The following is a 14,157-nucleotide window of genomic DNA, read 5'->3' as shown; positions in this document are numbered from 1 at the left end:
TAATGTAGCATTTTCTAACTTACTACAACAAATAGATTTGTATGCAACATTAGGGATTTTTTTTCCCAATTTACTGCTTTAATTCTATAAACCTGGGTGAATCAAGTAGAAATAGAAAATCAAACTTGAACTAGCAAGGAATGAAGATACAATTTGGGGGGCTGATGTTTTTGAATACAACAAAACACAAAGTTGAGAAAAAGGATCAAGGCCCCTGGTAATTTTCCGTTTCGCCCTGAAGTGGAAAGTTACACGAACTATATACCTGACCACACTCACTTTTTACCTCCACTCTTGTGCTGTTATCCAGTAGAATGTGTTAGCAATTGAAGCTGCTTGACCTTAGCATAGCATGAATCTGCGCATGTGCGGCACAAGAAGTAAGCATTGTGTTGGTCATTGCATTCTAATGCTGTGGCTTCCTGTAAAACCCTCACTCAGCATAACTGCAGTTTTAGATTAATTAAAGTCTTATGTAACGCTATAATATTATAAAAATTGATAAACATAAAATAAATTCGGCATTAGGAAATAATTCATAACTGTCTTACCGTCTCCTTAAATCTTAGTAAGTTATGGTTTTTTTTTCCATTTGTTTTTGTAGTGGCAAGAGTTTTAGGGTTTCTTGTGTCTTCATGGAACCCTGTTTATGAGGTTGCTTATACTTGTGACTATCCGTGGTGTACTCCTACCTCTGACTGCACTCTTCTGGGGAGGGAGTTGGCAGACAGTGACCGTCACATCCGTACTCTGATGTCATAGCTTGACTTAAACAGGGATGGGAATTGCCTTGGTGGAGGCAGTAAAGCGTATTTGCAGCAGTTCGGTTTTCCTGCTTTTCTCTAAGGTGTACAGATAAGGCTGGTTTCATCACCGGCGAGCTTTTCTTCTGGGGTGCCCCAGGAATCGACTTGGATGACTTGAATTTGTTCCTCCTTTCCTTTCTAGTCTAAACTGATTTTATAATGGCCTGTCTTCTTATTTTTTTGGATCTGATTTTTCTTCATATATGTGACTTGAAGGTTGCAAATCATTTTTGCTATGTGTGTTCTTGCCAGGACCGTAGATCTCTTCACACCTTTCGCCTTCTAGCTCTTTGGCTTCTCCATTCCTCAAACCTGAGTAATTTTCCACCAGTCAACTTCTCTGTGTGTTCAAGCCCAGCTGTTGTTGATTTGCAATATTCGCTTATCTATAAAAATGTTTTGTGCCTGAATTGTTAGGATTAAATAACACATGGTATATTGCTAGGATTACATGAAATGCTATCCCTGGTTGGCACATAGTTGCCCTTTTTAGTTGTGGGGAGATGATGCTGAGGTTCAAAGCCAGCATTGGGGAAGTTCTGTATCACCGAGCCATACCCCCAAACTCTTTTGTACAGGGACCTGATTTCCTTCAGCTGGGCTCTCCCCCTTTATGGCTCCACACAGATTCCTCTCCGTTTGTGCAACAGTGGCAGTTCAGTACAAAATCAAGGAACCGTGGAGATTGGGATATGTTAATTTCTCCTCTGAAATTAAGTAGGTTTGTCCTTCCCTGCCTTCTTTTATATATCTTAAGCCTTACCACATGACTCTTTGTTCTTTGACAGGTACTTTAAAAAAAAAAAAACAAAAACCCTCAGTACCATTGAAGTTATGAACACCACCCCAGCCCTCCCCAGGACTTCCGTCTGTTCTTTTTTTCCAGTCAGCTTATGTAGGCTCACATAACACTTTATACAAAACATCCTGATAGCCCAGAATCACCTGCTTCATCTCACTTCCACATTCTTGATTCTTCATGTGCTAGAATGTAGTGTTTCGTGCCATGCTTTCTACATATTTATCCTTAAAAAACAAAGATGCCTTTTGCCTTTAATGAGTGTGCGTGTGCGTGCGTGGTGTATGTGTGCTTGTGTGTGTTCCTGCCTGTACATGTGGAGGCGAGAAGAAAGTGTCAGATCCTCTGGAGCTGGGGAACCAACCTTGGGTCCTCTGGAAAAGTCTTGACTGCTGAGCCATTCTTTCCAAGTAGCGATCACGGTAGAAATGCCCTCAAAGGAACTGTCTCTAATTCTTCAAAAATTTTGTTTAGGGTTCAAGTTTTGTAAGTTGGAATTTATTTGCTCTCAGGTTTTAATGTAGCAGCTTGCTTCTTTCTACTCGTCTTACCACCCAAGAGCTAACTGTGTGTGGTCATTTTTTTTGAGTCTTTCGGATAGAACACTAATGATGATTTGAAATGTCGATGGTGCAAAGCCACTGTGTGCTTTTGAGTCTGTGATACTTTCTTGCAATACTTTTTAGGTATTTCCCGAGTACACTAGGGGTGTGATGTGAGTGTGATTAAAACTGTCTTTAACAGTTCCAGGAACCGATGAACCATTATTTTAAAAGGTGGTAATAAGCACAAAAGTGTTCCAAATAGTAAAATATAGTCTATGTATTAAGAGTGTTAGCTAATGGGGAGACTTAGGCTATCATCTCTTTGTAACTGTAAAAGGGAAAAATCTTACGGAAAAAAAGAGAGACCGCCCCAAACTTCAAAGTAGAAACGCCCAGCTAGGAATTACACTTTGCTTCATGGCTTACTGTGATCTCGGAAACATCAGCTGAGCGCTCTTGGCTTTTTGTGTTAAATGACCAGAGATATTTGACATAAAACCTGTGGCTTATGCATGCTTTGTCTAGTGCCACTAAGAGCTAGTCCAACTGGTACAGGGCAGATCAGCAGCCTACTCAGGGCATTCACAGGGAGTAGAGTGCCACCTATTGGAAGTAAGTAGACTCATAAAAATGACAGGCGACACCATTGTGAGTCAGTTTATATTAAAACAAAGCAGGTATGGATAACAGAACTCAAAAGTTCACAGATAGTTGTGCTTATTGAAAATGTTAAGTAAAACCAGGTCTGTAGCCAGCAGCTGGGAGCTACAGGCAGGAAGATCAGAAGGTCATTTATCTTCAGCTAAGTAGCAACTTTGTGACTAAGAGACCTTATTTCAAAAGGACAAGTAAAATGACAACAAAAAATCCCAAGCATTCTTCCAGGCTGGTTTGGTCATTGTCCGAGTTAAGGTCTCTAGTGCTGTGATGAGACACCATGACCAAAGACAACCTGAAGAGGCTTATACTTCCAAACGGCTGTTCATCACTGAAGGACGTCAGGCAGGAAAAGAAGCAGGGCAGGAATTCAAGAGGCAGGAGCAGATGCAGAGGCCATGGAAGGATGCTGCTTACGGGCTTGCTCAGCCTGCTTTCTTACAGAACCCGGGACTGCCAGCCCAAGGATGGTACCACTCACGATGGCCTGGGCCCTCTCCCTCCCCATCAATCGCTAATTAAGACAATGCCCTATGTGCATGTCTACAGCTGGAGCTTTCAGAGGCATTTTCTTAATTGAGCTTCTCTCTTCTCAGATGACTTTAGCTTACATAAAACTAGCCAGCACCACGAGAATCCCACCCCCTTTTTGTTCCTTTTTAATTATTTTCCATGCAGTGAGAGGCCCTGGTCCTCAGCTCTGAGTTTCCATTTGTTGTGAGCATATCGAGAACTGAGCTGTGTTTACAGGAGTCTCTTTGCGCTGCTCTGTTAGTTTCTAACAAATTCCTGCTTTCTCTGCTTTTCTGCTTAGCTTCAGTTTCCTTCTGCCGTCACCGTCTTTACTTCTAGTAGACTTAATATGTAAACTTAAACAAACAGGGCCTCTTTAGTGACCTTTTCACCTCACCATTGAAGAAGAAAAGCATAACATTCCCTCAAAGAAGCAATGTAGTACTTGCAGAACTTTTAGTATTGAAAAAAGGGCTCAGAGACAAGCTCTGATGTTTCTCCTGGTAATTGCAGACTCAGTCAAGTTAATAACAAAGACAGACCATACTACAACGATACGTGTGCGTGTGTGTGTTATATTTAGTAGATATATTCTTTTTTGTTAGATTGTTTTTATTTGTGTTAGGATGTAATGATTTGTGTATGTGTGTTGTTGCTGTCAAGACCAGTAGGAGCTCTGGAAGGGGCATGGCAGTTACAGTAGGTTTCTTTTTTAATTAAAGGCTCTTTCTTTCTCTCTCTCTCTCTCTCTCTCTCTCTCTCTCTCTGAGACATGGTTTCTCTGTGTAGCCCTGACTGTCCTGGAACTCACTCTGTAGTCCCAGCTGGCCTTGAACTCACAGAGATCCATCTGCCTCTGGCTCCCAAGTGCTGGGATTAAAGGTGTGTGCCCCCATTGCCTGGCCAGGGTTTTTCTTTTTTAAAATAACGGTAATTATTTATAATTTGCTATGGAAATAGCATTAAAGGTGAATGATCATGTAAACTACAGTATGAAATGATGGCTCTAAAAGAAGACTTTTTACTCTCCCTTTGTTTTTAGTGTTGGTTATGAAACCGTTTCCCAGTTTAACAATGACCTGTTCAAGCGTTAACTGCCTTCAGGTCTTGCTGGTTGTGTTTTGTCTCCTGGTTTCTCGTAGTGTAATTAAGTGCTCCTTAAAACCACGGTGAGCTGTGTTCTCTGTCTTGGACACACAGTAGCAAGCGCCCTTTCATCCTCTGTCAGCCCTTCACTGCATAGATCTCACGCAGTTGTTGGCATGCATTCGGAAGGCAGAGAAACAGTTCAACGCAAAGCAGTTTTGAGAATTTGTTGAAATCGCATGAGATTCATTGTTAGAGACTGGGGAAGATTTTAAAACTTACCAGAAAGAATCTTACTTATTTTTATGTTGCTTAAAATGTATCTCTTCACTCATTGTCATCTGTTCCTGTTTTCTAGAGTGTTCTGTTAGTACCCTTTATTCCCGAGTCATTACTAAGGGCAAGCACTCCTTTGCTCTCAGCTGTCCCAGATTGAATGAAAAATTACCCAGGCACCCTGTTGGAAAATGACCTTGTTTAAACGTGGGCAAGCTTGGCAATCCACCTATATCATTTCTGCAAGTCTGCCTGTTCTTGGAGCCCTTTACTGCATCGTGACCTGTATCTTTTGATGTCCAACTGGATCTTTAAAACACAGAAATAGAAGCTCTAACCATCCATTATCAAAACCAGGTTAAGATTACTACTACTCTGTGTCCCAGATACGGAAGTGTCCCAGAGGATGTAGGGAAGAGTTGATGAAGCCTTTTATCTCTACGGTAAAGTTCTAACACAAAGCAGATAGGCTGTTTTGACCATCTGTTTCAACACCGTGGACACTACCTTGAATCATGAGGATGCTAAAATGTAGCTAGAAACTCTGAATTGGAGAGTCAGAAGATCTTAATCCGATGATTATTATAGCTGTCGTGTATATTGTGTATAATATGATTTCCTAACCTCCTTTGGTTCAGTCATAGTGGTGGAATAGCTTTAATCGTGGATGCGAGCTCAAATGAAATAATAGACAGGAGTTAAATACAAAAGGTTATCATTTGTTTGTAAAAAAAGTTGGAGATCTCATAGAGATTCCTTCATATCAAAGAGAGTTTCTAAAGACCTTTTTTCCCCCCTTAACATTAGCTGTTTTAAATATTTTAAAATATGCCTTCCAGGAAATCATGTAATGTAAGAATTGATGATAATATAAAAACAATAATAATAGTAACATTGCATCTAGGTAGTGTGATTAATCAGAATTCACAGCGATGTGGCGATGAGAGGAGGCCAGTGTGCATGTCCGTGAGTCTGCGTCCGTCCAGTGCACATGCTCCTTAACCACTGCACTAATTTGCTTTGGGTCACAGATGCTCCTGCCTTGGGCTACAGGAAAATGGTACTTTTCTCGAGGAAATCTGTGGCCAAATCTGATTGCTAGCTGCCGTCTGTCACATCACATCAGGACAGTCATTCCTAAACCGAAATTGTTGTCTTTGACCAAAGTACTTTGGCACTTGGCTGGGCTCTTCTCATGTATGTTGCAGGACGACTTTATGTTCTGTGGGAGCGGTATGTGACTAGCCAAGTCTAGCTGTGACCCTCGGACGTGGGCCCTGCTTCAGGTTTGAGTGCTGTCTGATAGTGCTGTGGCTCCTTTTTGGCGCAGCTGGACTGTGATTCTTACCCTTCTGGTGGAGGAAGACTCTGAGGTGTGTTCGTGTCCAAGGCTGAGGCTTCTCTTACATGTTTTAGCCATTCGACCTTGGTATACTTGGAAAAGATACCAGCCCCTGTTATTGCTGATGGCACAGCTTTGTAGAGAACAAAGCTGCCACGCAAATTTGCTCAAGTTCTCAGTACATATTTTTTTCTAAGGCTTCCCGAAATCCAGTAGCTAGTTTCAAGTTGATTTGAAATTAGAATTATTTCAGTTATTCAATTAGAATTGAAATTAGGCAATCATTTTTATTGGCATTTATATTTCCCCAAAAATGAAGGGGGTGATTGGTCACAGATTTCCCTAAAGCAAAGTCCACGAAAGCCCCCTCTGCCCATGGAACTCACCATGGCCAGCTGGCCTGGGTCTGAAAAAGCATGGGATTAAACCGGACTCGCTGAACATAGCGGACAGTGAGGACTACTGAGAACTCAAGAACAATGGCAATGGGTTTTTGATCCTACTGCACGTACTGGCTTTGGGGGAGCCTAGGCAGTTTGGACCTCACCTTACTAGACCTGGATGGAGGTGGGCGGTCCTTGGACTTCCCACAGGTCAGGGAACCCTGATTGCTCTTCGAGCTGATGAAGGAGGGGGACTTGATTGGGGGAGGGGGAGGGAAATGGGAGGCGGTGGCAGGGAGGAGGCAGAAATCCTTAATAAATAAATAAATTTAAAAACAAAAGAAAAAAAAAAGAAATAAGAAACAGGATGCAGCTGAGCTTGGTGACTCATACCTTTAATTCCAACACTCGGGAAGCAGAGACAGGTGGATCTTTGTGGGTTTGAGGCCAGCCTGGTCTACAAAGTGAGTTTCAGGACAGCCAGAGCTCCACAAGGAAACCCTATCTCGAATAACCAAAAAACAAACAAATTAACAAACCAAGAAACAACAACAAAACAGGAACTTTGTGCATTGTTGTGATGATTTTGTCTTAAGTGTGAAAGGTTCAGGATTACCAGGCATTTGAGGAAAATGTCATACAAAAGATTTTAAGATTTCAGAATTTCCTTTTCCTAAAGGGCTGACAATTAAGAAAGGCCAGGACCACAGTGTTCTGTTAATGTGAACAAAAACTTAATTGAGGCCGGGAGGTGGTGGCACACGCCTTTAATCCCAGCCCTTGGGAGGCAGAGGCAGGCGGATCTCTGTGAGTTTGAGGCCAACCTGGTCTACAAGAGCTAATTCCAGGACAGGCTCCAAAGCTGCAGAGAAACCCTGTCTCGAAAAACAAAACAAAACAAAAAAAAACCCACAAAAAACAACTTAATTGTGTATCAGCAGGTGGTACCCATGGAAAGGGGACTCCCAAGCTGAGAAGTACCCCAAATGCCATGCTGGGTGTGCAAGAATCTTGTGGAAGTTTTTTCTGCCTAGAGATCAGCCCTGTATTCTCCTGTCGACCATTAATTGTTAAAAACTCAAACACTTCTATTGCTTTACAGAAGGACCCATCAACTTTTTATATCAAGGGCCAGATAAAAACTATTAAGCTTTGTAGGCCATAGAATGTTCAGGCCACACCAACCTCAGTCTGCCTCTGTAACAAAAAAGCAGCCTGAGGCATTATATTAACGAGTCATAACAGTGACAGGCACGATACACCCTAAAAATCTCAATTTAAAAAGCGGAAAACAGAAAGGAGGCATAATGGCACACAGCTGTACTCCTAGCACTAGGGAGACTGAGGCAGGAGAATCACAAGGCTGAGGCCCGGTTATGGGTACATAGGGAGTTGTGTCTGCCTAGGCTTCCAGCAGATTGTTGGGGGGTGGGGGTCGCAAAGTATAGTGGCTGACATGTGGTCCGGTCTGTGAAAGAGTGTAGTAGAGTTTTTGGAACAGGCATGTGAAGGCGTAAGTCACAAACAATGCCACACCAATTCGGGGTTATGATTATTAGGGTGGTATTTATTTAAAGGGGAAAAAACTTACAGATCACTGTCCCAGGCAACAGCCCTCTACGCAACCAGGAAAGGAGTCTAGTCGCCGGCGGAGCAGGAAGTGAAGAGAGAGAGGAGAGGGAAGTGGCCGCTTTTTTAAAGGGAGAGAAACCACTCCCCAGTGGGCTGGTACCTCAGCGGTGATAGGCTGGAGGAGTGGGAGGACCTCCCGCAACAGGCATGGCATAATACCTGTGCAGTAACAGCAGAACCTAGGGAATACTGAGTATTCTGTGAGTAATGTGAGAACACACAGGGCTTGTTAGAAGTTTGGGGGTCCTTATATATTTGTTCACTAAATATATGTTACACATACACGCACAGTTTAAAACCCCAAAGGAGGTATTTTATTCTACTAGTGCTTTGGTTGTAGTCTGCTCATGAGCTGAGGACTGCAAGTTCTAACATGGAGGACTGTGTTATAAAGCAAGCGACTGTTCCTGGGTAAGGAAAGACTCCTACAATTTATAATGTAAAAATCTGCCAAATAAAAATATGTAGAAAATCTCTGAACCAGTCCTATCCTCTAAAATCTGAAACATTCTAACCATCGCCTTTAATCTGCCTGGATTTTGTCTTCTTGATCATGAGATGTTTACATTGCTCTCACAACTCTGACTTGTGGCCTTGCTTTATGTCTTGAAGACAAACATGACCAGAGTAGGATTCTCCAAACAGTTAAGTTGCACAGTCTGTTGGACTCTAAGGATCATCCTTCCTCCTGTCTTACAGTAAGCCAATGATGGACTTGCTCGTGTTCCTCTGTGCACAATATCACTTAAATCCGTCAAGCCACACAATTGACTTACTTTCTGCTGAAGAGAATCTCATCAAATATAAGCCAAACACACCAATAGGAATGCTGGAGGTAGAGAAGGTCATTTTAAAGCCAAAATCTCTGGACAAGAAGAAGCCTACACCGATAATCCCAGAGGTAAGAATTCTATCACAGATTTTGATGTTCATATGGCTGAGACAGTCAGTTGATTTTTTTAAGTCAATATTTATGGTTCATCATAAATGAAATAAAATTAGATTTCTGATCTGGCTTTTTAGAATATGGTTATCATGTTTCCCCAAACTACTTTGTTATCTGCTGGTTATCCATTCTTGGGTCAACTAGAATTGGTGGAACAATTTAGGTATCAAATGCTCTAAAAATGACAGGATTGGCTACATCAGCATCTGACAGTAATTCATGTTTAAGTTATGCTTTGAAATATTTTATATTTACATGATATTTTAAAAAACCGATAGATATTTAATATATTTGACTAATATAAATTTTGTAAGTCATAAATACAACATACACTCAAATCACCATTTATTATCTTATAAAGTAGCTCTTTTTTTAAATAATTGTTTTTGTGTGTGTGTAATAAATGTTCAGGTGGACATACAGAGGCCAGGAAAGGAGAACGAGTATCCTAACTTTATTGCTTTCTGCCTTCTCCTTTGAGGCAGGGTCTTTCCCTGAACCTGGAGCTATTGCTTTCTAGTTACTCAGGCAGCAAGTGCCAGTGGTTCTCCTGTCTCTGACCCCACAATACTGGGGCTGTAGGCATGTGTGAAACCACGCCTGGCTTGTTCCATGGATCACGATTGTACAGTACACATTATTAACCACTGAGCCATCTATTCAGATTCTTAGTAGTTTTTAACGTGTGAATTTTATCCAGAAAGTTTGAAGCACGATAATGCTAATTTATTCTCTTGATATTCTTACCGTTATTTATTTGTGTATTTGACCAATACCAAACCCAGGACTTCATATTTGCTAGATAAACATTCCACCAGTGATCTCATGTTTATAGAGCTTACTTTACTTTTCTTTTAAAATTATTCTCAAAAAGTTACTGCTATAAACAGAGGTGTATACAGTTATGACTTTGAAAAATACTTCTGCGTTGTAAACATCAACATTGTTTACTGCATAAAATATATAAAATTTTGCGTACTGACTTGAATACATACATTCTTATAATGTCTTCATGCTTATAAGAATTTACTAAAAACGTTGACAAAGATTTCATTATAAAACTTTGGCTTTAATATTTGATTGAACGTTAAATATTAATAAGTCTGTCTTTAGTCTAGGTCTAAATGTCCCTGCTGTATGCAATGCTATTGATCCATGTTGGGGCAATTTTATTTATGTAGCAAATAGATTATCAGTCTCAGGGGGCCCTCGGTTACATACAGGATTTTAGTTTTATGAATGAACATTATTGAGGATCTGAAAACTGGATTTTGCTTAGTGTAGCTACTTATAACAGAGTTCCATATTTAATGGGTTTAATCCAGTTACATCAGAATAGGGAGACACTTAAATGAGTGCCAATAATTTTGGAATTGGTAGTATGTCTAAGTAAGGATGATTTTGATATTCTTTACTGTTATGTTAGAGCTAATTGGGGCAATTGTAATATAAACACGAAACGTCAATGACAATTGTAGTATTCTCTTACTTACAACTGACCGTGTGCCTGGAATGATGCTAGGCTCTTAGTGTGGTTGATGTGATTGGTTCTATTAGAATAGTATGTCTTTAAATACTGTTTTTTTCATGAGCTATTGACACCCTATTACAAGGCAAACATTCTTTAAATACAAAACAACATATAAACATAGATATTATTATTATTGTGCACATTTGATAATGTGAAAATAAATACTTTAAGACACAATGTAAAATATTAGTAACACCACATATGAGCCTTTGTCCTTGTTGGATATAAATGTGCTTAATATTTTATTATCATATGAGCCTTTGTCCTTGTTGGATATAAATGTGCTTAATATTTTACTATCAAGTATTTTAGTTGGGTGGTGATGATGCATGCGTTTAATCCCAGCACTTGGGAGGCAGAGGCAGGCAGATCTCTGTGAGTTTGAGGCCAGCCTGGGTCTATAGAGTGAGTTCTGGGATAGCCAGGGCTGCACAAAGAAACCCTGTCTCAGAAAACTAATAAAAATAAAACAGTTAAATAGATACAAACTTAAAAGAATTTTGAATTGTCTGGGCGGTGGGGGTGCATGCCTTTAATCTCAGCACTCGGGAGGCAGAGGCAGGCGGATCTCTGTAAATTCAAGGCCAGCCTGGTCTACAAGAGCTAGTTCCAGGACAGGCTTCAAAGCAACACAGAGAAACCTTGTCTCATAAAAAACCAAATAAAATAAAAAGAATTTTGAATTTAATTTAACTATTAAAGAAACAAATTGAGCTAGGCCTGGTGCATGGCTGTGATTCCAGATACTTAGGCTATGTCAGCAGGATCACAAATTCAAGACATACCTTGGCTATCGATTGATAGTTCAAGTCCAGCTAGAATGACTTACTGACGCTCTGTATTAATATGAAAATTGGAAAGAGGGCCAGGTACATAGCATAGTAGTTGAACACCTGTCTAGCATGAAATTAATGAAAACCTTAAATTCAATCCCCAGGATCATTAAAAAAATTAAAAAACTGAAATTTTTCTTTTCTTAGAATTTGTTTTAAAGTTAGGACATAGCATTAATGAGAAGGAAAATTTCCCACTAGGAGATGAAAAGGACAGAAAGAACCTGTTTTTCTGAAGAAATGGAAGCCTTGAGTAATGCGTCACTCTGGGTAGCGCTGCAGAGAGTTTGTTGCAGAAAACGACCCACAGTATAGCTATTTAATCCCAATGTTACAGAACTATGGTCAACTATTCTAGATAGTGCTCTAGATGTGTTTGTGGAAGTGTTGTTTTAGTAAATAAATCGTGTTGTAACTGTGACTTTAATTTACCTTTCAGAAAACTGTCCGAGTAGTGATCAACTTTAAGAAAACCCAGAAGACCATAGTGAGAGTTAGTCCCCATGCACCGCTGCAAGATCTTGCTCCCATTATATGCAGTAAATGTGAGTTTGATCCCTTGCATACAGTGTTGCTGAAGGACTACCAGGCTCAGGAGCCCCTGGACTTGACGAAGTCTCTTAATGACTTGGGACTAAGAGAGTTATATGCCATGGATATCAGCAGAGGTAAGCAGACTTTTCCCCTTTCCCCACTTAAACGATTTGTGTGTGTTTGTGTGTTGTGTGCTTTGTGTAGTGTGTATAGATAGGTGCTCCCAGCTTCATAATGCCAGTGATTTAATGGATCAATCTTATGGATGGAAAGAGGATAAGAAGAAGTTGAATAGAAATATAGAAATAAATAAATCAAACCAACTGTGCAATTTAATTTCATAGCAGTTACTAAAATGGGAAGAAAAACTGATCCTCTTGGCTACCATCACATTTTATATTTTGGTAGCTTTTTTTTTTTTTCTTCTTGTGGTCAGGTTTCATCAGGATGCTTAGCTTGGGCTTAATCTTCTGAGCTCAAGAAATTCTCCTGTTCCAACTCATTCAGTAGTTTAGGATGACAGTCTCGTGCCACCATGTCCTGCTTTGGGGTTTAACTTACTTTCTTGTGCCTTTGGGATTTAAATCAAGTAGATACTCCTGTGCCAGCCCATGGCTGTTCTAATGAAGGGGTAGTTTGTTTATGAAGACTTAATACAGTTTTATATGAGACGTTTATTGAATTCTTTTCTTAGGTCAGCACCCAGAGTAAACTTGCATAGAAAATGAATCATAAATACTTCCCCAAATTTTCTAGACAGCAGAGTTTTCGTTCGTACAAAGAGGGGGATGCATCAACATGTGGAGATGTCAAATGAGGTTGATATCCACCTCCTGCCCCCCCATGCCTGGTAGACCCAAAGCAGCTTTAGATATTCAGTGTGAATCTCTTTCATTTGGGGAAATGAGGGTGTAGTGGAGGACACAGTTAATGCACGCTGCACAGAGAATTTCAGACATTACTCTGAGGGTGTGGTACAGTGGAATCCTCAGACTGCTGTTTTGAGTCAGTGATGTTTAATAGTAAACGGACATTATCATCACAGTCATTTCCCCTCTTTTACTCCCTCTTGCTGTAGCCCCCTCTGTCACTGCCTTCCGTAAGTCATCTCTCCAAGGTAAGATACATGAATCAGTAGAAGTTGTAAATTATAACACAGAATTGGACCGATTAAAACTGGGATTCTAATCTTATTTCCTTAACATTACTAACACATATATCCCATAAGAGATTTTAACTGAGAAAATTTTGGGGGTTTAATTTCCTAAAAAAAGAACTTACAGGTTCCCTCTTTTGATTTCTGGTTCTAATTAAAAAATTTGAATCAACAGAGTGCTGATCAATGATGTCATTCTAGAACTGGCTGTAATAGTATATAGATCTGTAATTTATTGCTTAGGGGGTGTTCAAGGGTTCCAAGTTCGAGGCCAGCCTTAACTACATACAGTTTTTAAAAATCCCATACACTAAAAATAATATGGGAAATGTATTGTGCTAAAAGGGTGGGAAAATGAATTAGTTCCTCTCACGTAGGGGAAAATGGTTTGGGTAGGAGCCTGCTTGGACACGAGCATGGACAAATGCTCGGGTGGTTCCACGGAAGGGTCTGAGCCGCTTCTCACAGAGTGCTGCTGTTGGGAGAGGTGGGCATTGCTCTTGAATCACAGCATTTTTTTTTCCTTGTGCTGCCATGTAATTTTTTGTGAGGATTTTATAATAGCATGAAAATTTTATGTTAAAATTTACTTTAAAGGCTTATAAAGGCATTTAATACTGTAGTGTAAAGCGTGTTTTATGTTAAACTTCCGAAAGGAAATACATAAAAAGTTTAATACTAATTTGCTTTGAGAGCTAGGTCTGTGAGCAAGTTTTTTTTTAATTTCTTTATGTTATAGGATTTATAATATATATATTACTTTCATAGGAACAATTTGATTAAAATTATTTGATAATAGAATTTAGGAACCTTTTTTTCTCCATTAAAAAAGAATCGGCTCAGATCTCTGATCTGTCTGATTGTTACTACCCTGCCTAAAAGCAAAACCTTGTTAAACTGCATGTTACATGTTACCAGGGTTACCAGGCTTTTCTCAGTAAGCCTACAGGAGCAAGTATGTGTTGATTTATTCTTGGTGGCTATTACAGGCTAGTCTAATCAAAGGAGGTAAAAATTCCTATCTTAAAATATACCCTGGCAGAGACTTAGAAACTAGGCTCTTTAATTCTGACGCTCCCTTGGCTGTTAACCCAGGGTGGCAACTTTCGAGGGAGGGT

The 14,157-nt window shown here is 40.0% G+C and overlaps 1 protein-coding gene across 6 annotated transcripts in view; it reads left to right on the top strand.

Moving 5' to 3' along the window:
• The window catches only part of Cobll1 (cordon-bleu WH2 repeat protein like 1), a 141,617-nt gene that overhangs the window by 86,046 nt on the left and 41,414 nt on the right, over nucleotides 1-14,157 (top strand). For 4 of the 6 annotated variants that reach the window (XM_041631522.1, XM_041631523.1, XM_041631526.1 and 1 more), the window contains exons 3-5: nucleotides 8,739-8,940; nucleotides 11,789-12,017; nucleotides 12,962-13,000. In XM_041631522.1, the coding sequence (XP_041487456.1) occupies nucleotides 8,739-8,940; nucleotides 11,789-12,017; nucleotides 12,962-13,000 (470 nt within the window). The remainder of the gene's footprint in view (nucleotides 1-8,738; nucleotides 8,941-11,788; nucleotides 12,018-12,961; nucleotides 13,001-14,157) is intronic. The other 2 variants (XM_041631525.1, XM_041631521.1) reach the window with 1 other exon arrangement.

Source organism: Microtus oregoni, unplaced genomic scaffold (genome assembly GCF_018167655.1).
Source record: "Microtus oregoni isolate MIOR12 unplaced genomic scaffold, Mior012 000037F_ref0000500, whole genome shotgun sequence".
Lineage (NCBI taxonomy): Eukaryota > Metazoa > Chordata > Mammalia > Rodentia > Cricetidae > Microtus > Microtus oregoni.
Note: the sequence above shows the minus strand (reverse complement) of the source record. Positions and strands in the feature narration are given on the sequence as shown.